Source organism: Topomyia yanbarensis, chromosome 1, assembly GCF_030247195.1.
Source record: "Topomyia yanbarensis strain Yona2022 chromosome 1, ASM3024719v1, whole genome shotgun sequence".
Lineage (NCBI taxonomy): Eukaryota > Metazoa > Arthropoda > Insecta > Diptera > Culicidae > Topomyia > Topomyia yanbarensis.
In genome coordinates, this window is record NC_080670.1 from 148,795,377 (window position 1) to 148,821,976 (window position 26,600).

The following is a 26,600-nucleotide window of genomic DNA, read 5'->3' on the forward strand; positions in this document are numbered from 1 at the left end:
TATATTGAAACTGATTTTTCTCCATTTGAGTACATTGCGACTTTGGCCCTATTGAAAGATCTGTGTCGATATCCAATGCAGAACACGATGTCATTCGATGTCTATGTCTATCGTAACAATCGTGACATACTGGTTGCTGATTGTGGTGGTGTGCTCATCGCTGTTTCTAATCGGTTAGCATCTAAACGAAAGAGATAAAACAATAACAACTCTGGATAAACATCAATAACCATGGTACTAACACATGTGTAGGCGTCGTGTATATCCCTGCGGACTACACAGATAACACATACTTTATTCAAAGACATATTAACTTCCTATTCCAGTCTATTTTCAACCATCAAAGACAGCGGTCACGATACTCAGTGTGCTCCTGCTTCTGTCCGAGCCAGTGCAAAGCGAACGAAAAAAACAGTTACTTGTGTACATTTTTTGGAGAACAAAGGATACCGTTATTTGTATTCTTGGGTGATTTTCTTCAAGATAACTGAGTCTCATCAACAAAACGTGATTATTCGGCTTAACACAGTGGCGATTGACTTCAGGTCTTTTCGCATAAGACCAAGTATTCGTGATGTGGAACATCTGCTGAAGGTGAAAATGCAGCTTCGGTTTTCGGATGTCATCTCCATACAGCTTGAACACGTCAGGCATGCGGTGCTGATAACCTTCAACTTCAACGCCCAGGCGAAAAGATTTATTTCGCAGAACAACTTGCAACACGTGCTTGTTTGTGACAACGTTGAAATCAAGATGGATACTGGATAATGGAAATATTGAATACATGGATACATACATGGATAATGGAAATATTGAAGTTAAATTACATGATTTATCTCCACTTACTTTAACGTGACGAATGAATTTTCCAATTTAAAGTCACGTAAATAAAACTAAACTAAAAAATCCACTTACTTGCAAAGTGGTAATTAAAAAATTCATGTCGAATTTCGGAGCAGTAGAATCTATTACGGAGGACACATGGAGAAACTACTTCCCAGGTATTTCAAATGGTGTCTTTGTGGTGAGAATGCGGGTAGACCAACCCATTCCCTCCTACCTTACTCTGCAGCACAAAACAAAAGGGGGTGATACTATTACAAAGCGAACTCTTTGTACATATCAAGGACAAACGAATACGTGCCAGTTCTGTGAACAAACGGCACACTACGGATAACCCTGCCCAGAAACCGCTGAGGAAAGCTCACCTGCAGAAAAAAATGCCAACACCCAAGCTCCAATATCTTCACCTGAACCGCAAACGGTTGCCAAATTTGTGGCTGTTGTTCAGGCAATAATGACAACTGTAAAAGCTGCGTCAAGTACTTCAAACTTAACAACTAATACTACCAGTGAAGAAACTACCACCAAGGATGGAGCGTTCACATTCGTGACCCGCAAGGGCAAGAAGCCAGGAAGAACATCTGATCGCGAGTATCAAGGCGGTAATCAGATGCTGATACGGGCGTAAACGACAACGAGAGAGACATGGATAACCCCGAAATTGGCGAGAGAACGAACATCTTCCCGACGCGAAAAAAGTTCTCCGCTCGCAATAGCAAGTTGCGCGCACGGAATCTTACAGGCTCAAAATAAAATGTATTGTAATTTTTATTTTTTACATCTTGTAAATATATAAAAGACCCATGCACAGTGGTCGGAAACGTCAAAAACGTGAACTTAATTCACTAGAGGCCAAACCATCGAATATATTCACAGGGTGTCTTTGGAGGAATTGTTTGTATGAATATTCCCCACAATCTGGTAACAATTGAAATTAGGCATGGCTTACTATGATCGAACAAAAAAATAACTTTTTATACTGACGAGATAGAAAGTTGGTGTCTTCGAAAAGTTTTAGAAATACTCATAGTGTACAATTTTGTTGAAGAACTTGAGCTTGTAGGACTAAAGGTTATCGATTTATAGGGCCTTTTTTATGGCAACTAAGTAAGATTTAAGGGGGTATATATATATATATATATATATATATATATATATATATATATATATATATATATATATATATATATATATATATATATATATATATATATATATATATATATATATATATATATATATATATATATATATATATATATATATATATATATATATATATATATATATATATATACATATATACATACTTCACACTAACGATGAGTGAGATAATATCGTTTGCCTCCCCGCCGTCGCGTCGGTATTTCAGCATCGTCATATCGTCATTGGCGCATTTTGCTTTGTAGCATTACCCCGCTGTTATTATTATTTCGTTTGTATGTATGTGTTAGGAACTAAGCCTTACTAGAAAAAAAAAATAACGGGTAGCATCAGGACTGGAACCGACAAACACCTTCTCGTTAAAACGCCTACTTTACACCTTAGGCCATAACGACACATAATGAGTAGTCGTTCGAATGAGCTATATAAACTTCGCATCATTGCAGCAACGATCACAAATGGGACAGCATGGAGACGATGGTATGTGTTATTCAAGTCATCCCTGCACTGCATGAGCCAATAGCGTGTAGCTATGGGGTACGATATTGTATTGCACAAGTATGAGGTTGGTTGAATACTAATGCATCGTTTGGGAGCTTTTCGCTCCCAGTTCGAGAGCGAAAAAAACAGAATCAATTCCGCTCTCAAAGATTCGTTTTGGGTATATCAAGCAGATGAGTCGCTCTTTGAAATAGATTCGCAGCATCCCCTCCCCTTACCCTTATATTTGAGCAGACATGTCACCGACAGTTTATTTTTGACGAAATGCTTGAAAATAAGAAGTACAACTTTTTAAATTCGATTTTGCTGGACTTCACAACTCACTGAAAACTATTTTAAAGCTGGGTTGGATCATGTCGATGACTTGCACCGCATGGAGAAGATAGAAAAACTGGGTACTTCATTCAACTTCGCTAAGTGGCTCCAGTCTTATCTTGTTCGCTGTACCCCATCTGTCAAATTAGAGAATAGCAATTAATATTACTTCAAAAAAATTTCAGATGTGCCCCTGGGTAGCAATCTCGAACCCTTGCTGTTCTCTTTGAACTTCAATCACGTTTCCTTCCACTAGGATGAAAATTTATCTATGACAGATCAACTCATTTCTCATCGAATTACAGCAACAACTAAATGAGTTTTGTAATTAATGTACCTGAATTTAATTCTCAGTGTATCTAAATGCTCAATAATTTGTAGCACTCGCCAAACAACATCAATGTTGTGGATCAAATTTCGCTGAAATTTCGAAAAAAAAACCGACGGAACAAAATACAACATTGTTAAAATAACTTTCGCATTATAGTGCAACTTCTCTGAAAGAACGTCAATAGAAACTAAGTCAAAAGCGATCCTAGTATCCAAGAACACTGATATGATCTAGTCTTTACTGGTACAGGCCATTTGGTCCATCGGAAACAAAATTTAGGTACCTAAACCAAGTGTGCGTATATTGTACACAACATTGTTAACCAAATTTGATTGTGTCGTTATGGTCGATGAAACATACGTCATGGCTGATTTCAAGCAACTTCCAGGTCAAGTGTTTCACACCGCTACCGTGAAAGATTTAAGATAAACTTATTGAGTCAAAGTTTTCTAAAAATTACTTGGTTTTGCAGACAATTTTCACATGTGGACCGAAACGTGAAATTTTCGTGTTAACTGGTACAAGATATTTCTAAGTCAAGAAATATTTGCTAAAAAGACGTTTTTGAAGAAACACAGTTGTTCCATGCTGGCTAGACAACTATGGGAAATAGTTCAATGCCAGTATACATCCAAGTCGCAGCCAAAGCCAAAAACCCTCCCAAAGTTATGCAATCTGATATGGAATTCTGCTTTGTATTCGTATAAGATTTGGATCTCTTTTTCCGTATCCCATTGTGGCCGTTTTACTCAACATAACACTAAATTTTGGAAAATGTTTCTAAATTCTGATTGATTAAATAAAGTTTCTTTTTTTAATAGTCAATTTTGCTCGAAACTTCGAAAGTTCGCGTATTTGGTTATAGCAGTATCTTCCAGAAGCATTTGAAAATTATGAGAAATGTTATGGTATCACAATAATTTTATTAAATTTACAGTTTGTTTAGAAACGCAATGTTCATCTTACTCGCAGTTATCCTTACCTACTTTCACTTAAACAAGATAGTCTTAGACAAAGTGTTAAGTTGTGTTGAGTTGAGTAAACAACGCTCCCATATTCTTTTTGATTTTTAACGTGTTACGTGTTTAGTTTACGCTTGTTATTTGTGCTACGATCCCGTGAGGTGACGAAGGTCAATCGAAGATAGTATTATCCGTTAAGAACCAATTTAATTTACCGTGAAAATCAATTTTATTGCTGCCCTATCAACCCGCTCATTTACGAGACAGCAGTAGCTTGTGGAGCGGCATTGTTCGTAGAATCGTGCAATCACAACAGTTCGGCTTTGTGTGGTGTGTGGTGTGATTGAATGAAAATGAATACGCTGCTATGCCACTCGTGTGCAAATGATATTGCGGGAACGCACATCTCCTGTCGTGGATTTTGCAATGCTACTTTTCATCCCAAATGCAACGGGATTGCCGAAAACTGCTTTGACGATGTTTTAAATAATAAGCAGATATTTTGGCTATGCAAATCCTGCACTAATCTGATGTCCGATAAGCGTCATCGACAAGCTGTAAGAGCTGCCTATGAGGTTGGACAGGAAGAGGTGTTAGGTGCACACAACCAAATTGTCGAACAACTTAAGGGTGAAATACTAACTGAGTTGAAGTTGGAGATTCGTTCGAATTTTACGGCCCTTATAAATTCTAATTCATTGACACCGAAGACTACTCAACGTCCATTTGCCGAAGCCAGTCGTAACAAAACTCGCCGTCTTTTCCCGAATAAAGATGGGGCTAAATCTAATGTATCATCTTTATTACGTGGTACTGGTATGCCTGTTTCGCCATCTCTTGGCACGATAACAGTAGCTGATCGTACACCGAAGTTTTGGCTTTACCTTTCACATATTGCACGCGATGTTTCTGTTGACCAAATTTCCATTTTGGCGAAACAGCGTCTTATCACCGATGACGTGGAAGTCGTTAGACTTGTTGCAAAGGATCGTGACGTAAGCACAATGAATTTCATCTCGTTTAAAGTTGGAATCAAACCTGAGCTCAAGGCGCGAGCCCTATCTGCTTCAACATGGCCCGAAGGAATTCTTTTTCGCGAATTCAAGAGCAATCGCACCGTATCAGCTGGAAATTTTTGGAAACCCCTCTATCCGCAGCCAGATCAGTCGCCAGTTCAGGCCGATACTCATCAGCCTGCTTCACCATCATCAGTTCAATCAGCTATGACGGAATAATTCAACCACCATCGGGACGCATGTCCGACAATTTGCCGTTGTTTGAACGAAGAATAATTTCGCCGCCATCGCCGAGACTGCACAAACAAATTCAAGTTGCGCTGCCATCACCGGGACGCCTGTTATACCGTACTACGGAAGCCCCCGAGCGCTCCGACGCAGTCGTGCTACCAGCCAGCGACCAGCTCAGTCGTCCCGGCCCTGCGTTCGGAGGTCGTGAGGGGGTCTTCCGAACTCCCTTCCCAGGCGAGTATTTTGCTTTAAATGACGATCCGCTTCCTGTAAACCTTCTGGTTTCTAGCATGACATCGGGTACAACTCGTTCCGACGATTTGCTGTTGTTTGGACGAAGAATAATTTCGCCGCCATCGCCGAGACTACACAAACAAATTCATGTTGCGCTGCCATCACCGGGACGCCTGTTATACCGTACTACGGAAGCCCCCGAGCGCTCCGACGCAGTCGTGCTACCAGCCAGCGACCAGCTCAGTCGTCCCGGCCCTGCGTTCGGAGGTCGTGAGGGGGTCTTCCGAACTCCCTTCCCAGGCGAGTATTTTCCTGTAAATGACGATCCGCTTCCTGAAAACCTTTTGGTTTCTAGCATGCCATCGGGTACATCACGCCCCTTCAGCATGTCGGCACGATTGCCACGTGGCACTGACGATTTACGGCTATACTACCAAAACGTCAGAGGGCTAAGGACGAAAATCGACGACTTGTACTTGACGGCGACTACGATATTTATGTTCTGACGGAAACTTGGCTTGATGATCGTATTACATCGATGCAGCTCTTCGGGGATTCTTATGCGGTTTATCGTGCGGATCGAAGCGCACATAACAGTGTTCATGGTCGCGGCGGGGGAGTTTTGATCGCTGTTTCTTCTGCACTAGCCTCCTGTGAATTTGGTGTAGATAGTTCATCAAGCATTGAAGTTGTTTGGACGAAGATTACTACGCAGACGAAGAGCTATTTTATTGGAGCTGTTTACATTCCTCCAGAAAAGCGACTTGACTGCACTATTACGCAGCTCCATCTCGACTCTATAGAACATGCTTCTTCGCAGGCAGATGCAAATGATGTGATAATAGTTCTTGGTGATTTCAACCAACCAGGACTGATGTGGGTTTCTTCTGGACGTGGATACGCTTACCCTAACCCGTTCTCCTCGACAACAAATCCTGCCAGCCGCTTACTTCTGGACGGGATGGCTTTTCACGGACTAAATCAAGTAAGCACGATTTCCAACCATCAATCCCGTTTTCTTGACCTTGTGTTCGTCAATGAGAATGCTTTGCCTGAGTGTTCAGTGAGTGAAGCTTCCAGTGTTATCGTTCCTTTGGATAACTATCATCCCGCATTGGAAATATCCATTTCCATAATTAGTTCACCACAATATGAAGAAGCTTTAGCTGTGAATCGTCGTAATTTTCGCAAAACTGATTTAGCAGCACTACGTCGCACCCTATCGCTGATTGACTGGAGTGTACTACTTGATCAAGTTGATGTAAATGCTGCAGTCGATCTCTATAACCGATTACTCATTGACTGTGTTGAAAAATTCGTGCCAGAATATCAACCTCCCAAGAAGCCTCCATGGTCTAACGCCATGCTTCGGAATCTGAAACGCACCCGCGCCAAAGCCCTACGTGCGTACACAAATCGTCGATGCCCTATTCTCAAGCGCTTTTTCGCACTCGCCAGTAATGAGTACCGCTGTTACAATAAATTGCTGTACAAAGGATATGTGAACCGCATCCAACAAAACTTACGACGAAATCCGAAGGGATTCTGGGCTTTTGTTAAAACGAAGAGAAAGGAAACGGGTCTTCCGTCTAGGATGGTCTACAATGGCGAAGTAGCGACTACAACGGCGGAAAAATGCTCCCTATTTGCCAGCTACTTTTCAAGTGTCTTCACGACTGATGTGCCATCTGCCGTCGAGCTCGAAAACGCGACCCGTGATGTTCCCATTGGGGCAGTGGATATGGATGTATTCACTATTTCAGTACAATCGGTTCTCTCTGCAATACGGAAAACAAAATCGTCTTATGCTCCAGGACAAAGTGCTATGCCGTCTGCTGTTCTGAAAAAATGTTCCGATATCTTAGCGATCCCACTGACGCACCTTTTCAATATGTCGCTTCAGCAGAAAAAGATGGGTGGGTAATGTCAGAGACATAACCGGAGTGAAGTAGAATACACTTTAGACCGGTAAATTCTGCTCTGGAATAAGCAATTTCTATGCGATTTTGTCGACTTTAGCACATTCATAGTTTATTTGGAGTATTTTTGGAATTATCAAGTTGACAATTTGCAACATTCTTTGAAAATATTGTTGAACTTTTATGAATGAAGGCACGCAAACGAGCGTTTGACCGTCGTCCTACTACCAGCATTAGAGAAGTAGCAGATCAGCATTTTTCGCTACATGACCTGTACCAAACAAACCGTAAGTCCACCGGAGGAAAGGCTCCCCGCAAGCAGTTGGCAACAACTCCCTGGCAACCCTATACCATCATATGGAGTTTGACAGCGACCGACATATATGGGGCGTTATAGCTATAAAGCCCCAAACAAAGAATTATGTTCGGCACTATGCTCGATATTCAAGCATTTCACACGACGTTTTGCATCTTGTGGGATGATTTAATAATTTAATTTAATCGACATTTTGTAACTAAATACAGCTTCTAATCATTCGGCTCAAAATCAATGTTTTGCCTTTCATGGCAGTGATGCTGGCTGTACAGAGACGTCGTCCTTGACAGGGGCTGGTTGGCAACGAAGGCCATGTAAAAGTGCCCCAGTCACGGTTAGCGTTAAGAAGCCTCATCGCTACCGAACAGAAACAGTCGCCCTGCGAAAAATTCACAGCTATCAGAAATCGAGCGGGCCTAAATTGTGACCCAAAATAAACCACAAACAAACAAGTTGTTTTCAGGACCAGCCAATTATAAAGTATTATTATTATAAATGAAATTTTCCATTGCCTTAAAACCTCCCACCCCCTTTCCACCCGGCTTGAATAACTATCAATCTTGATGATGCTGTGCGGCGGGGGCACTAGTTTTTATTATAGTGGAAAATTTAGGTTTACGCGTTTTTCCCTAAAGTTTTTTAGCTGTGCTGTTTTCAAGGAAGTTGTAGTTGAATTCAAAATAAAATAGTTTATTTCTGTTGTCAGAGATGGACCTTCCAACGAAAACTAGTCTGGCTCGCTTGGAATCGAATTGTATGGACCAACCACTGCTTTCACAAAATCTGTTATTTTCAATAATTGAACATTCTACACAACTAGTCACAACTATTTTCAATCAGCGCAAAAATCGAAGATATTCATTCAGTACAATAGCAGATTTTCACTTTTAGAAAAACAGGCAACATTCTGGCCGAAAATTTTGAAACGGAGCACCTATATCGAAATGTTAGAAAACGTTCGATTTTTGTAAATTGAATCATTACACTAACCTGTCTACAAATCACACAAATAACTTTTTTATTTTGTGCCATTCTACTTGAAAGCGACGATATTGTTCACAAGTGGCTCACTTACCATCCAACGCTCTTGGCAAGCCACTTTCTGATGCTTGTAATAAAATTTCAATTCGATTCTTTGTCGATAAATTGATGGCCCTGAAAAGGGCCTTTTCTTTGGGCAGTTTTCGAAATTTACTTGGTGCTGGTGTATATGGTAACAGTTTTGGTGCCATCGAAGACGGCGTGCTTGGCCAACTCTTCTGACAGCAGCAAATGGACGGTGGTTTGAATTTTGCGGGAAATGCTGCAAACGAACTGCTGCATGCTGATGCTGCAAACGAACTGATCGTGAACAACAGCATGCTGAGTTTTTATACCTGACTACAGCACAATGTAAGCTCGTCCTTTTTTGTGTTGTCCTCAATATGTGTTCGTCGTAGCTCCACCCCTTCGTTGGTCGACCACATATTTTTGATAAAGAACAAAATTGAAATTGTGTTTCCAATACGGAGGTTATCGAACACTCAGGGTAAAAAGAGTAATGTAATACGGCACCTTGGTAAAATGTTTGAGAATTGAAACCTTTTTTGAATGCGCCTAGTAAACACGAAACTGTAAACAAACAAACAAAAGATAACTTTTTCTTTTGTGTCATTCTACGTGAAATCGACGATATTGTTCACAAGTAGCTCACTTGCCATCGAACGCTCTTGGCAAGCTACTTTCGGATGCTTGTAATAACAAAACTTTAATTCGATTCTTTGTTGATAAATGGCCCGTACCAAACATACCGCTCGTAAGTCCACCGGAGGAAAGCCTCCCCGCAAGCAGTAAGCAACGAAGGCCGCGTAAAAGTGCCCCAGTCACGGTTGGCGTTAGGAAGCCTCATCACTACTGAACAGAAACTGTCGCCCTGCGAGAAATTCACAGCTATCAGCAATCGAGCAGGCCTAAATTGTGACCCAAAATAAACCACAAACCAACAAGTTCTTTTCAGGACCAGCCAATTATATTCCAGTAAGATATAAATGAAATTTTCGTTTTCCATTGCCTTACAACCTCTTTCCTCCCGGCTTGAATTACTATCAATCTTGATGATGCTGTGCGGCTGGGCACAGGCAGTTTCCATTATAGTGAAAAATTTAGGTTTGCGCGTTTTTCCCAAAAGTTTTTTAGCTGTGCTGTTTTCAAGGAAGTTGTAGTTGAATTCATAGTAAAAAAGTTTACTTCTATTGTCAGAGGTGGACCTTCCAACGAAAACTAGTCTGGCTTGGAATCGAATTGTATGCACCAACCACTGCTTTCACAAAATCCGTTATTTTCAGTAATTGTACATTCTACAGAATTAGTCACAACTATTTCCAATCAGCGCAAAAATCGAAGGTTTTCATTCAATACAACAGCAGATTTTCACGTTTGAAAAAACAGGCAGCATTCTGGCCGAAAATTTTGAAACGGAGCCCCTGTATTGAAACGTTCGATTTTTGTAAATTGAATCATTACACTAAACTGTCACAAATAACTTTTCATTTTGTGCCATTCTCGTGAAAGCGACGGTATTGTTCACAAGTGGCTCACTTACCATCCAACGCTCTTGACAAGCTGATGCTTGTAATAACAAAACTTCAATTTCATTCTTTGTCGATAAATTGATGGCCCTGAAAAGGGCCTTTTCTTTGGGCAGTTTTCGAAATTTACTTGGTGCTGGTGTATATGGTAACAGTTTTGGTGCCATCGAAGACGGCGTGCTTGGCCAACTCTTCTGTGACAGCAGCAAATGGACGGCGGTTTGAATTTTGCGGAACATGCTGCAAACGAACTGCTGCATGCTGATGCTGGAAACGAACTGAGCGTAAGCAACAGCATGCTGAGTTTTTATACCTGACTACAGCACAACGTAAGCTCGTCCTTTTTTGTGTTGTCCTCAATTTGTGTTCGTCGTAGCTCCACCCCTTGGTTGGTCGACCACATATTTTTGATAAAGAACAAAATTGAAATTGTGTTTCCACTACGGAGATTATCGAACACTAAGGGTAAAGAGAGTAATGTAATACGGCACCTTTGTAAAATGTTTGAGAATTGAAACCTTTTTTGAATGCGCCTAGTAAAAATTCACTTCACTCCAGTTTGTTTCTGACCATATTTGCAATTTGCGTACTGAAATAAATCATAATTTAGGGTTTAACCCAAATAGCTCTCCAGGGAGAAACAGTCCATGAAACAGAAAATGCAAACTCATTCTTTGAAATGATTTTGGTGGCCCTGAAAAGGGCCTTTTTATAATGATACAAGTGAGTTCTACCTTTTCAACTTCCAAATCCATACAAAGTGCGTCCCTGCCGCTTCAGAGTATAGACGACATTCATTGCGGTTTTGCGCTTGGCGTGTTCAGTGTAGGTCACGGCATCTCGGATGACATTTTTCTGCACACCATCAGCATTCGTAGATTAAATTGGAGATGCATTTTACATCACCACGACGAGCCAGACGCCGACTGGCAGATTTGGTGATTCCCTGGATTTTATCACGAAGAACCTGGCGATGACGCTTGGTACGGGAACGCAAACATGATACCGCTCATTGTACCGTCCGGACGAGCATGTTGCTCGTGTGGTAAGCGAGCACCCACTGATACAAAACAAGCTCGCGTGACCTGTATATATAACATTCCCGTATGTAATGAAACGCTTACATGCTCCTTTTTGACGGCTCTGCGTGGGATATGCTGACAAATTGCGCATTTTCCTCGCTGTTTCCGAAGGATTTTCTGAAAATCCTTGTTTTGGTTTATTTATAGTAGTCGCAGTAATTCCGAAATTTAATACGATATACGTGCACAAATTTCCGATCAGATAGTGCAAAAATATTGCGATTTCGTCCAGTAGAACGGAAGATACTCGCATTTCAAACCTGGGAAAATTTCTCAACTGAAATTTTTGAAACGGGACCCCATATTGAAACGTTAGAAGTATTCTACTTCAAAAATTTCCCGATGATTGGAAGTTTTCAGTTATGTTTCCGGTTCACAAGAAAAACGACAAAAGCAACATCGTGAACTACCGGGGAATCACTTCGCTGAGAGTTGAGTCGAAAATCTTCGAAGCGCTTATCAACGAGGTGCTGTTTTTTGCTAGTAAACATTACATAAGCCCTTGTCAGCACGGATTCTTCCCTGGTCGATCGGTTGAGACGAATTTAGTTAGCTTCACATCGTTTTGCATTGAAAACATATCCAGGAAACTCCAGGTGGACACGGTCTACACAGATCTTAAGGCCGCTTTCGACATAGTCAACCATGAGATACTGCTTGCAAAGCTTGATAAACTAGGATGTACCTCGAGTTTCTGCCACTGGCTTCGATCCTACCTTGTTCACCGCGAGTGCGTCGTGCAAATTGGCGACAACGTGTCTGAATCTTTTTGCAATAATTCCGGAGTTCCCCAAGGTAGTACACTAGGTCCATTACTATTTTCATTGTTCGTGAATGATGCGGTCTTTGTTCTAATGCGTGGAGGGAAACTGTTTTTCGCCGATGACTTGAAGATATTTGTGATAAGGAATGAAGCCGATTGCCGTGAGTTACAGTGTCTCATTGATACATTTACAATTGGTGTCAAAGAAACATGTTGATCCTTTGTGTTACGAAATGTTTTGTCATCAGTTTTCATCGTACAAGAGACATGCTTAATTTTAACTACAACATTGCCGGAACTCAGCTGCAACGCGTTGACCACGTAAAAGATCTAGGTGTTATTCTCGATGAAAGGCCAACTTATACCAATCACCTGTCAGCGACCATCGACAAAGCAAATCGACTTCTAGGTTTTATGTTCAAAATTTCTAGTGAATTCCGGGATCCTCTGTGTTTCAAGGCTTTATATTGCTCACTGGTGCGCTCGCTGTTGGAATTTGCAAACATCGTCTGGTGCCCTTATCATGCAACGTGGAGTGAAAGGATTGAAGCTGTCCAGCGCAAATTTATACGATATGCTTTACGTCAATTGCCTTGGAATGATCCGTTGAACCTGCCACCATATGAGAACCGTTGCAGACTATTAGGACTACATACTTTGCAAGAACGTAGACATACTTCGCAGGCCATTTTCATATCAAAGCTTCTGTTGGCTGAGTATGATGTTCCCGATCTCCTTGGACAAATCAACCTCTACGCCCCAACCCGTGTTCTTCGCCCTCGGACATTACTACACATCGAAATGCGAAACACCAACTATGCTGCTAATAGTCTGATTTTGGCGATGGTTCGTCGCTTCAACGAGCTTGCCGAGCACTTTGACCTCAATTATAATTCATCACAATTTCGTCACCGTTTGCTGTTACATTAGGTTAATTATTTTTAGTTTAGTTCATTAAGACTTAGTGTCAGATGAACACAAATTTTAAATACAAATACAAATACAAATACAAATATCCTCTTTATTGTTAAGTCCAAACTGCTCACTGGGGAACAGACGATCCATCCATCCATGTTGGGAATTTCAAAAGAAAAACGAAACTGATTTCCTCCTTTATTTGTTGTTACATTTTCGGCTTGCATGCGTTTGCGACACCAGATTGATTTACTTCATTTGCTATACAAGCAGAATAATTCAAAGTTTTCGGTTCCGGTTCATGATGCGATTTTCCTCCTTGCTTACTAGAGAGCACCTTAAACTTATAGGTAGACCATACGATTTCCATCTTTAGTAACGAAATACGCATTTATGACAAATAAGTAATCAAATCAGCTACCACATAAAAATTCAATGAATTCCTAATCTAATCGTACAGATCCTACACACAAAAAACTAATGAAATTTAAACGACATGTAAATCAATACGAATGTAAACATACAAAGATTGAATCAAAACTTTGATTGAAAATTACGTTAAAATCAATGCACTCAATTGGAGCATCAAAAAGCATACAATTTTACACTTTCATTCGTGTAATATTACATGTCATTCATTTTACAGCAATAAGCGTGTAAAAATACATTGAAGTGCATTGGTTTTCCGTTTGAAGAAACTGTAATTTTCAATCCACGTGTAAAATTATAATAAAATTCGTTGAAGAAAGCACCGCAAGTCGTGTGGATTTTTGGTGGAACTTAATTTTACATTTATATTCATGTTCCAAATATGTGCACGAAAATCAACTTAAAATTACAAAATATTTTTTTCTGTGTACTTTAAGCTGACATTTCGGAAGCTCTCGGTGTCTCAAATTTATATAACTACATACTATTTAGCTAACTGTTTACTTTTGTGAAACATGGAAACATCCTGTCAATTCTTGGAACACACTCCCAAATTCAGACATCGTTGAACGTCGCTGTTTTGTTAAAGCAGGGGTTCGTATGATACGTGATTTCATCAGTAATACTCTAAATGCACCATTAATTCTACGAATCTGATCTATGAAAACTCACAAACCATCAGCACCATATGGTTTGGTTAGCGAAAATGTTTGAAAATGTATATTCCACGAAATTTCTCATTCGCTACAGTGTGGATCTCCCCGTAAAACGATACCCCTGATCCAGCCATCATATGGTGTGTCTCCCTCAACCAAATATCTTTTGTGCAAGGTCTCGGTCTCGCTTGCGTTCTTTGCATTCACGCTACGTATGCCATAAACTAAACAAACGCAGGATGTAGCTTGGCACGAGAAGAGCACTCATGACAAACAATCGCTCTAGCAAACGGTTGTTCCAGCCGGAAAATAATGACACCCACTAACACGAAAATGCCTTTATTACCCGAATATGTTCTACGGTGTGTGTGTCGGAAATAGTAATTTCTAATCCTGTGCGCTTTCACGCTCAGTTGACACTATGCACGCGGGGAGCTCTGGAGAATGAGTGTAATACTCACTACACTACTTTAACTTGGATGAAATTTTATGTTTAACTCGGCTAGAATCAGCACATCAATGGGGGCATACTGATTTAGTAGTTATTATCACTAACCAAATTAAGGATGAATGTAAGATCTACACCGTGCTCAACAAGTTCAAAATGTGTTAAAATGCCTTCTTTAATATTTTTGTACAAGATTACAAACGGATTTGTTAGGCATTTCCTCCTAAAATGTGTGGATAGCCTTTTTGAACTGGTCAAAATCTAAGCTAAATCATGGGGTCACTGTGGGGATGCAACTTATTTTTGTCGTCCAATTTCTCCAATTTAAACAAGACTCGTACAATGTTCGCTGTGTGGACTGAGACACCGTCTTGCAGGAATACAAAATGGTCATCATCAAAAGGTTCTCCACATTTGGGGAAGCAATTTCCTCCAAAGCTTCTATTTGGCAATGAAGAGCGATGCTTATTATCCTTTTACCGAAAAACACCAAAAGTTGATTACCTTGCTTGAAACCTGCTTCCAAACCACACTAGAAATGAGATATTTTTATTTTGCACTTTTTTGTTTAGTTGCCAGCCACATCCGATGATTTTGTATATTGTAGGACTGCTTCAGCATTAACAATTGGCAATTGATCTTTTGGAGAGTATTTTCGACAAAACAACCAACTTGAGTGGGATGAGACCGTATATTGTTTATTGAAAAGTAGAAAGAAAAATAATGAAAAAATCACCCGTCCATTCCCATGTTGTTTATAAACAAAATCATCTTTAAACAACTATAAATTTTGGTTTATGAGAGGTTTGCTCACAAAAAGTAGTAAAGCTCATAGGCGGCTTCAGTCCGTTGGTGGGGGGGGGAGGGGGTCGGCTTCCTTAGTAAAATATATCTAGAGCGCGATTTGGAAAATGGGATTTCATATTATGGAAACGCGTTTCCTGACATGCTTGAAGAGTGGCGAATTTGGTAAATTATACACACATACAATTTAAAAGGTTCCTCAAGCAGGCCACTAAGGACTACTACTTTCTGTTTTATTCATCTAGAAGCATTTAACTAATAAGCTACAAAGTACAAAATAATTAATTTAGCAATTCATAATAATTCACTCATGCTTTTCTACTGAAACACACAGTGGCGTAGTAACGTGGAGTTGCGGTTAAACCCCCTCGAATTATTTTGAAGAAATTTGAATATGTTCAACAAAACTATACCTAATATTTTAAATAATATTCTCAAAGTTTCAAAAGTTGCCTTTGATATTATTTCCTTGTAGTGAAAATTGGCGACAGACCTCGACACCTACCAGTCGGCTCGTTGTGGATGCCAGGTAGACTACAACGAGTAGATCGCGGCGAAGCGGGAAACTAAACGGCTCCTTGTATCGTGACCAAACTGGGAGCTTATTGGTTCACGACATCAGTATCGAGAGAAATTCCGCCACATTCTGTAGTCCTTCACTGACGGCGGACATGGACTGAGGAGTGTGCGAGAAGTATCCCGCTAGCGACCACAAGGCGATTCGCTACCGCATCGGCCAATGGAACCCTGCTGTAGTACGGAGGAGGACGACCGACAAGCTAAAGTGGAAGACGAAGGTCTTCAACAAAAACCTCTTTGTTGAGTCACTTCGGCGGACAGTGGAATCAAATACGTTGATGCGGCTGACCTAACAAGAAGAATTGTGATGGGTTGTAACGTTACAATGGCACGAAAACTGGAGCCATTCAGTAGACGGCATGCAGCTTACTGGGTAAATGAGTAGCTCAGTACGCTACAGGATGCTTGTCTTAGAGCCAGAAGGCGAGCTCAGAGAGCAAGAACGGAGTGTGAGAGAGTAGCGCAAGCGACGTTTCGAGAAGTAGGGACGCTTTAAAACGAAAGATCAAGCTTAGCAAGCCAGTTTGCCATAAGTAGTAGTGCTGAGAAGTAGACGCCAATCTCTGGGGGACGCTGAGTCGTCATGACGAAGATGAGGGCCCGTCGACACCAGCTGAAATATGGCCTGGTAAGCTAAAGATAATCGTTGAGGGTCTCTTCCCGAATCACGATTACACTACTTGATCACTGACACCGTTCGACGAAGAAGAAGGAGCTAACACAGCCGAGTGGTAAGCGACTAATGACGAGCTCAAAGAAACGTCGATGCGACTGAAATCAAAAAAACCTCCCCGTCCGGATGGAATACCAAACGTGGCGCTGAACGCTGCGATCCTGCCATATCCGGCCATGTTCAGGATGCTACTGCAGAAGTGTTTAGATGATGGCAATTTCCCCAAAATGTGGAAGGTACAGAAGCTGGTGTTGCTGCCAAAGTCACGGAAGTCACCGGGTCATCCAACCTCGTATAGGCCAATGCCGCAGCGCTGCACAGAAGAATGAGCAAGATCCTGAAGAGCTACTTCCAGAATAGAGTACATACTGCTGTACGAGACAAACGAAGGGCAAAAGTCAATGCGAGTCGCAACGGGCGTTCCTTAGGGCTACATTCTCGGTCCAACTCTTTGGGACGGGTTGTGCGATAGGGTCTTAAAACTGCGGCTGTCCGGGAAAGTAAAAATCGTGCGTTCCGCGGACGACGTGTCACTAATGGTGATGAGAGAAGTGGAGCTGTCAGTGACGGAGACAATAGACGCGATCGAGATCCACGGGATCAACTGCAAAAAGCTCACCAACACCGGAGTCGGGTAGCTGAATGGCTCATCAAGGAAGTAGTGCTAAATGCCACAAGAAGAGAACTAAAGGGCTTAAAGGAGTTGCGGTGATAAATGGCACCGGACATGGAGCTAAAGGGCTCAAGAAGCTGTGGTACTGAAACCATAAAAGAATCGGTATAGGGAGAACATCTTTCGCTGGGGAACTCTTCGTCGTCAGTGTACAGTCAGATTCATCGCCGGGAACTAGACTGAGTAGACCGCGACGAGACACCATCAGTCGCTCCGGGGCTCCAGCAAACAGGACGTCCTACTCCACCGGAACCGCCGGACTGACCTCGGCACCTGGCTGGTTGGCTTGTTTTCAAACTTGTCTCGCAGGGGAACTCTTCCTCGGAGTAGGATAGACCCACGGTCTATTCCAACACCCCCCCCCCCAATTTTCTTGCTTCGCCACTGTCTTGCGAGATGCCTGAATAGCGTTATACAAGTTAACAGGCCCGTGCACAAGGAGAGGGTTTTAGGGGTTCAAACCCCTCCCATGAGGGTTTTGAATTATTTTTAAAAATGTATTAACTTCCTGTTTAGGAAAATAATATACAGCGAGCTGTGTTGACACAAAATGTCATTTGAGTTCGGTCACTCTAGAAACAAGTCATTGAAAAAATCAAGAAAGAAACCTTGCGGGGGTGGCTGGAAAGGGCTGTAAGTCAAGTTGGTCGGCTTCGCTGGGCCGGTTCACGTTTCGACAAGTTTCGATATTAGTCAGCAGTAACTAAGCAGGATAAACATGAAGTCGGAGGAATTCTGGATATCGTAGTCTGGAGAAATTTTATCGACGCTGATCTTTCCGGCTAACAGCTAAATGGCTCGGAGCGGCTAACAGCTAAATGGCTCGCTAAAAAGGGCATCGGTGAAATACCACTGCCGAGGAACTCTCAGCACTAGCTAGCAGATACATAGGAATGAGTAGTGCCAAGAAGGGTAAGAAACCATACGAAGTTGGTTGTAAAGATGTAAATCATTATGCAAGCAAGCAAAAAAAATGAAGCAATGGAAAAAATGAACGATTAACACAAAATAAAAAAGCAAGAGCACAATCCCTACTGAAGTAGTAACACAATTGTCCTGGATGAATGAGGATTGCGAGATACTAGAGATTTAGGTTTAGTAGGGTAACCATACGTCCTGGTTTCCCAGGACATGTTCTGGTTTTTCATTGACTGTCCTGGTGTCCTGGGAAATCGAGGAAATAGCTTGATTTATCCTGGTTTTTCTCCTATAAGCCTAATGGGTGTTCAATAAAAAATGAGAATTTTTTCAGTCATGTAGTTAAAAAACAAAAAAAATCAACGAATTCAGCATGTATTATTAAACACATAATGTTTATTCTTCAAAAAACGTTAATGAACATTGGAGAAGGGGCCGTACGACGCAACTTAGTCGCGATGCTTGCACAAGAGCGCTGGACGGCACTGGCGTCCATCTTCCGGATTCTGGTGGTCAACTGCTTCGTATCCTTGACCCGCCAATTATTTTTGTACACTAAATCACTGAGGGAGCCGAAAGAATCCCCAATGGGACGACGCTGGAGCAAGTTTGTCGCGTTCCTTCCTTTCAGCACGTACGGTATCTTTTTCTGCTCAAGATACTCCAGCGTCTTCTTGGCGTAATAGGAAGATGCCTTGTCCGGCCAGAAGATGTACTTCCCATCCGAATGATAATCGTTTAAGAACGGCAGAAGAATTTTCTCAAGACACTCCTCCTGGTTCACTTGTTGATTGATGGCCAGACCGCTCGGCTTGAACCACGGTTTTGAAAACCTTCTGTCCGATATGGCGATGCACAGCATAACTTTTTTTAAAAATTTATGCTTAAACTTATATTATACTTCGGGTGTGTGGCCGATTTGTCGTTGGAATGGTGGCTGTTATTTCCTGGAATGTGGGTCTTCGAGAGCGGAAATTAACTTTCGTCGTCCAGTACGAACGACGTCTCGCGATAGTTCTTCGTCATCCACCGGCACTGCGGTTACACGATCGCTATCTGCTCGTTCGTGTACTCGGGGGACTGTCTTCTTCCGACAGATGATGTCCTGCATCTTGAGGGTTCAGTGAATCTAGATATGGGAGCAAGGATATTTTCGGTCGGCGTCACGTAAACTCGCTCCGTCCTTGTTGTCGAACAGCTTTTTCAACGCTTCCTTCTTCTTCTTCCTCTTTTTCGTCATTATCTTCGCCGGACGGCCGCTACCGGCCGTTCGCTCCACGCTCAGAGTTACCAGGATCCGGTAAACTATACTCACGGGCACGTTTCCGTCTCGAAAGTGGTCTACCGTAAACTTTTTTTTCACGATGGCAATGTGTTTCGTAAAACCGTACAACACGCTCGCGGAGTGCTTGCTGTTTCGACGCCATCTTCGATTGAACTGACATCACCCGAGCAAAAAGAAACATGCCATCCATTTTTAGGGAATCAAGAGAGCAATTCTCTTGAAGAGAAAAAAAATTACGCTCTTTACTTTAATTACGGAAAGGTATTGAAATCATTCTCATTTTTTTATTGAACACACGTTTCATTTCAAATTATTGAGTTTTCGCTTTTTTCATTCTGCTCCAGAGTGCGACAAACAAAACTTAATACACTCGAGTCTCCCACTTGTACCATCCGATGCCTTTATTAATCTCTCGGTAGTACCACTTTATTTCTTTTTACAACTTACTCTTTTTACATGGAAATTGAAAAGAGAAAGAGGAGTTCGAGCTGTAGTCTGTTTGCAAGAAAATTTGGCAACCGAACAAATCGAATCAATTTCAGTTGTGGACCAAACTCTGGTCACTATTAATGTCGATGAAACAATCATTACTAGAGTTTCTTCTTAGCTTAAATCGTCTTTCAATCTGGGATCAGAAAAATTTCTTTTGGTACCTCTGAGAGGACACATCGAAGTTTTGGTGACTCTGCTTCTTCTAGAGTTCCTTTGTTAGTGTCTTGGTGGAAATCCATTTCATAAATAGGAAAATTGCGAAACATCAATAACTATCGTAGAATAACTTCATTGAGTGCTCTATTGAGCTGGTGATTATGAAAATCGCTCAGCTTGTTAACGGTGGAGTGAATCAAACGAATGCTTCTACATACAGTCTGCTGTCTATATGTACCGCGCCAGCAAAAATAACAGTTGTTCCAAACCAGTGTGAACAATAAAGCACCGTTGCTTTCATCGATGCGGTAAATCCGAAAAAGGACGGCGTTCGAATTCCCACGAAAAATTTTCTGGTAGAGCTAGAAAAATTTTCTAGTAGAGCCACAGAACTTTTTACTGTCGAAGCTCTGCCTGCCCGACCCAAGAATTTTGAAACTGCCGAAACCCTGTGGAGAAGGCACAGTCGATTGTGAGGTATCGGGGGAGGCAGTCCTCGACAGTCCTGGTTTTTTATTCGCCTCATATGGTAACCCTAGGTTTAGTCAATAGGCTTAACTACTACAAATCAATCCGACACTACCACAAGCCAGACAGCAGCGGTATCTATTGAATAACCTTTTACGATAATAGACATTTACTTAATTTGTTCAGCTGCGTCGATTGGTACCCAAGATTGGGCCCTCCAGGCCTTGACAAAAATCTTCAAAGTTTGAGGGTTTTTATAACATTTATTTATAAGAAACGTAAAAAAATTGAAACCCTCCCCTTGAGAATTTTCTGCGTACGGGCCTGCAAGTTAAGTATCGAAATTATTGTACATTCTTGATTACTTACCATCTTGCATTGGGCAATAGGCCCATTCAAAAATGATTTACCCTAAAAATGATCTGCCTCAAGGTGATATGTCGAAATAAAATCAGCTACCGGTCTGAAATTGTACCCATCATCTTCCAACGGGCCTTTCGTGATGTTTGTCCGGACCAAAGACAAAAATTGATTGAATCTATTGCAGATTTCTCGAGTTCTGACGGAGCGACATTCGACCGTGGCAGAATTAACGAAAGTTCGCCCTGATATGTTTCGGGTGGTGGTAAATAGTTTGAAGCAGACAAATGATATTGATGGCTACGGACCTTACGGAGGAGCACAGAGTATAAGGACGCTAAAAGTTGGCAGATAACGTGGAGCAATGGAGAGTAATAGAATGATGGTTGCATTCTATTATTCTGACGGTATCAACATAACCTTAGTTCAGAGCAATGGTTTTGAGTAGGACTTTCATTTATGTGATATCCCGGCTTACGTTCAATTACAACACGTTAGATGCTCATTTTTGACGTAACTGGATTCGCGAATAGCGGTACTTGCACTTTTGGCGACTATTATCATGATATCGAACATATTGTCTGGGTGTGCGCCGAAAATTGTTCCGCCAGATTCCTAATGTGTACATTGATACTACGCTCGAATCCAACGTAGTAGTGAAGTTATGTAGTGTCATTATTCTAAACCGATTAATTACAGAAAGATAAGAAACAAAAAAATATTGCTTAATAAAACGTTGTTACACAATACAATTGTTTAATAAAATATAATCTATCAAAGTTATTTCCGTGTGAACCAAACCTAAACCGACCAATTCCAAATCACCTGACTCATCAAGGGTGCCAAAACCAAAGCCCAATAGATTCATTGGTAAACGTTACCTAATACAGATTTCAAATAAAAAATATGTTAACCCTTGGGAAGCATAAATAAAATTAGCTATTCGCTTTATTGGCACTATAAAACCCAAAATTTATGACACAGACCTAAATCCCTCGCCTCGCGTCCGCCCAACGGCCCTCCCGTGGTGCACAGTGGAGCATAGTCGAGAGGAACCTCCAGGGCATGATCCACTGCGGTGACGACCTGCCTGCTGCTGCTGCTGCTGCTTTTGCCTGGTGACGGCTGATGATAGTCGCCGAAAATTAACACCCAAGACATATTGCACACTCGACTTCGATCGTGTTACCTATCTGTCGACTGTTACCCTAACTACCGCACCGCAGCAGCAGGCCCAGACCCCATCAGCAACATTCGCGCCGGGTAGTTTAAAATCGCCATTAATTCGAGCTAATATATGGAACGAACGCGAAGGACAATGGTGCTCGGCGGGATTTTTCCGTGGTTTCGATGAATATATTTATATTAACTGGGATATTTTCAGACTCCATCCACAACGGTAACAACGGGTAACAGAAAAATGACTACCATAAAGTGAAATTTGTTTGACGATTTTTTGGTATCTCTCCTAGGCATGCAGAGTGCTGCGCAAAATATGCGGGGGACAGTAGTTTGCATTTGGCTTACCATAAATGGAACATAAAATTATAATCGCTACTCTTTTTTATGTCGCGTGCCGTAACTGCTTCGACAGGATCGCAGAATGGTTTTACCTGTAGGGAATTTGCATTAACACAGCGGAAGTTGCACAAACGCAAATAAATTAATTGATTTTGCACGCACACTAGCCAATGATGTTAGTTTGGAAAAGCAATTGGCGATTCTACGTTGAAACCGCTCGCAGATAGCGCTGGAAGGAAAGTGTTGCTGATTTAATTCTTTTCTGTCATAGTGCATATATTTTCTGTAAACATTGGTAAAAAATGACTTTTAAACACCAAATTACCGATCAATTTGTTGATAATTGTTTATGAAAATGAAGGAAAACCATCATTTTATAAGATGATGATAAGTAATCTTGCGAAAAGAGTGTAAAACATAGTGGTTTCTAATATTATTCGCAGAGCTATATGCGCGCTGTTTCGAAATGTAATTTGTTGAGCACCGTAGCCGCCGCAACAGCATTTCCCATTCGTCCTAAGTTAAGCTAAATCTTCATGAGATGGTGTAAATTCATGAAACTCTCCAGATCAGGCGAGGAAAGAATATATCCGGCTAATAGGAAAGTGTCAGCTTTGTAGCATGCACAGCCGATCCTTCTCTCCGATAGTCTTCACTGAATCTCCTACGTAGTTCAAAATATGAAGGAGTTTGACATTGGTACTGATTGGGTCTCGGTTTCGAGTTGGAACTTTATTTATGGAACGATTTTTTATAACCACAATAATACCCCGATTACATTTCGAAGAAATGTATGAGTCAAAAATTTGCAAATGACTGTAATTTCAGAATAATTGCAAATAAAACTAAATTTCTTACTCGTTTCATTCATATTTTGGCTGTGGTAAGCTTTTTCCGAGAAGATAATGAAAATTTTGTTGTAAGCTACGACTCACTTACGGGTGAAAAAAAGCAAACTGTATCACTTTGCCAGTTCATGAGTTGAATCATAGGTGTCGCATGACTAATTTTGGTTTTGCCGCAAATCGCCAATAGGCAGCGCTCCGATATACTTCATAACTCTAATATGGCCATCTGGGTAAAGCAATGGTGAAATAAATATACCGTTGCGTGCCTTTTTTGCAAGCCGCTATATAAAATATACTTACCTATTAATCTTGGACATCATCTAGTGCAATGCTCACCTGGAACATAAAATAAATAATTGCTGCACATCTAGCACTGGTGTAGAATAAGCATAACATGCTTGTTCACATCTTAGATTGTGGCACTAACCCTGCCCTGTAAACTTGGGACTGACTGCGAATTCTGTTGATATTGAAGGTCAAGTTCCGGAGCGGAATGTTTTACCAAGGCCTGCGATGCCGGATTTAAAGATATGCCTGTAGTGTTTAGTAAAAATGAACTAGAATAACTGTATTCGCATATGAACCATTCCTTCAACATACTATTCTATTTCAATCTGCTTTTATAACGATATTCTAATGTACCTATCTCTACCTATCTACAGAATTTCACAGACATTTTAATTATTCATTCTTTTACAGACATTTTACCAAAACACGTGGCATCCCAGACCAACGTTTGATTTTAGCGCTTTCACTTCATACAGGCGATATTTACTGTGGCTGTGTAAGAAGAACGGGTATTTTATACGCTTTTCTGTAGGCTCATATTCTCACCCATTCGTCAACAGATAGCGTCACTGGTCATTATACAATACAAAATCAGGATAGACGGTTACACGTACATAATTTGATTTTTTAATTTTGATTATAGAGGTTTTTGACCTTAAGGTCATTCGCCTCTTCGGGTTTTTTATGAAAAATTTCTAACCCTATGTGCGGGGTCTGGACGCGAACCCAGGTGCGCTGCGTACAAGGTAATCGATTTACCAACTACGCTACGCCTACCTCCCACGTAATCTGATACAAATCAATATTTATTATCTACTCGAGACGGAAATGTTTCAGCTCCGCAGTAAACACTATAGCGTCGATATTTTTTAACCTACTCCAACGTTGGATCCGAGATTTGGCTCTTCTTCAGGGCTTTTTATTATACAAAAATACACATTATTACCACAAAATTTTACAAAAAACTCGCTGGATTGACATCGACAAAATTAAATTGCGTATTGCATACGGAGAAAGTCGGTAGTGAAAAAGAATGATTTCGTCGGGAATCTGTTCATAGAGTTCGTCTCAGTTTATTTTTTTGGCAGGGTCATTATGATATACAACCGTGATATCACAATAATCTTCAAAAAACTAGTTATGCAAAAAACAAAAATTTTGCATGCGAGTCATAAGATTTATGGATTTACTTTACTGCTAACAGAATATCGTATTACCCGTTGTCGTTGTTTGTCGTTGCTATATTTGAGCATAATGCTTTCAAGTGCTTCTCATGACTGAATTGGTCCATCTGTGGTCACCTGTTATCAGTCTGATTATAGGTATATACATCCGCCGCATGTGCATCTTTCTCGTTCGCATATTAGCTGCTAGTGCGAGAGCTACCCCGAAGTCGACGACATCGGTCATCTTATCTGCTAACCATAGTTCCAGTCAACACCGTTGGGGCTGCCTTGTCCTCTATAGCACACCGTGTAATTTGCTTGTCAGAGTGTATGGTGCCTGCATGGACGGTGGTCAGCTATTTGCGTCTAAATTTTTAGACATGAACCACCTTGGTTATGCAACTATATTTTTCGTCTTATTTTACTTATTATCTTATTGTAAGTTCTGTAAACTATATTTCACTCATCTTGTACGTCTGCTCTAAACAAGATCGATCATAGACGAAGAATATTTATTGCACGTATGTGCTAGAAGCGAAATCCCCCTATATTGACCATCCAATTACATGTCAGTGATATTAACGAGGAACGATAATCAGTTTTTTCTTCCCTAAAGAAGGCGCAAACAAAGAGTCGAAACGTTGGGATTTAAAAACAAGCAAGTCGCTTTAATCCATTAAGGACTGCAAAAAGCCGTTTAAAATTCTAGATAACATTAATCCTGTCTAAAGTCCATTTATTAAATTTGATGGTGTTGTAAGGGGATGCGTATCCGGCGGTGATGCCAATCGAGCTGACATTTCTTTGAACTGAGTAAGGGACCATCCATAAATGACGTAGCATTTTTGAGTGATTTTTAATATCCCCCTCCCCCATCGTAGCATTTCGTCATAAACCTCTAAATACCCCCTGGTAATTGTCGGTAGCTCTCCCCCCTTGTCCCCGTAAAATTAAAAAAAAATGAAAAACGATATTAGTTATTCCCCTTCAAAAAAGCTACGTAGCATGACATGACCCCATGCCGTCACACATAATTGCAAAATACAAAACTCCCCCTCCCCCATATAATGCTACGCCATTTATGAATGATCCCTAATCTATTCTTTTTGTTTGTTTAGTATTTATTTGACCAACTAGGGCCTTCTGCTATAGCAGCGGAATGAGAGGGTGTCAACGGGCGTACCCGTTGTAAAATTTATGCTCCAATTCAAGGTGTTACGCTACCCACGCCGAAGAATTAATCGTGGAGGAGGGGTCATAAACACTTCGAACACCAACTCTACTGTAAAATTAGGACTGGAACCCGAAGTGATGGCAAATTCGAAGCCAAGCACGGAGCCTTTGAGGTACCAGAGCGCACCGATACAGTATTTTTGCCCTTCCCTTGCCAAGCGGGGCTTTGACAGGGTTGACTTTCTTTCCCTAGATATTCGTGGGAACAAAAGGGAAAACACTAAGAGCACTGTAAACATAAGTTTGGAGGAGATTGCGGCGATGGAGGTTGAAGAGGAGAAGAATTGTGCAGATTCCAAACTTGGAGAGCTGCTGAACAGTGGCTCGTTGGAGGATGTTGTGTCCTGCACTTCGTCCATTCTCAACTTTGCAGATAGAGACGAGGATCGGACAGTGACCAAGGAGTTGGCAGACCAATCCAGCGGAGCAACCGGTGGGTCGTAG

At 41.2% G+C, this 26,600-nt stretch overlaps 1 protein-coding gene across 1 annotated transcript; it reads left to right on the forward strand.

Moving 5' to 3' along the window:
• The first annotated feature begins 5,188 nt into the window (after positions 1-5,188).
• On the forward strand, positions 5,189-26,600 carry LOC131676004 (uncharacterized). Its single transcript, XM_058955130.1, has 3 exons — positions 5,189-5,901; positions 5,953-6,037; positions 26,136-26,600. The coding sequence occupies exons 1-3, from the start codon at positions 5,189-5,191 to the stop codon at positions 26,598-26,600; spliced, it is 1,263 nt and encodes a 420-aa protein (XP_058811113.1).

Bases quoted from the DNA above. Each gene is read 5' to 3' on its own strand.
- LOC131676004 (XM_058955130.1), top strand. From the start codon at position 5,189: ATGGCCCGAAGGAATTCTTTTTCGCGAATTCAAGAGCAATCGCACCGT. The intron at 5,902-5,952 runs GTATTTTCCTGT...TTTGGTTTCTAG, and splicing joins CGAACTCCCTTCCCAGGCGA to CATGCCATCGGGTACATCAC. The intron at 6,038-26,135 runs GTCAGAGGGCTA...CTCCAATTCAAG, and splicing joins TACGGCTATACTACCAAAAC to GTGTTACGCTACCCACGCCG.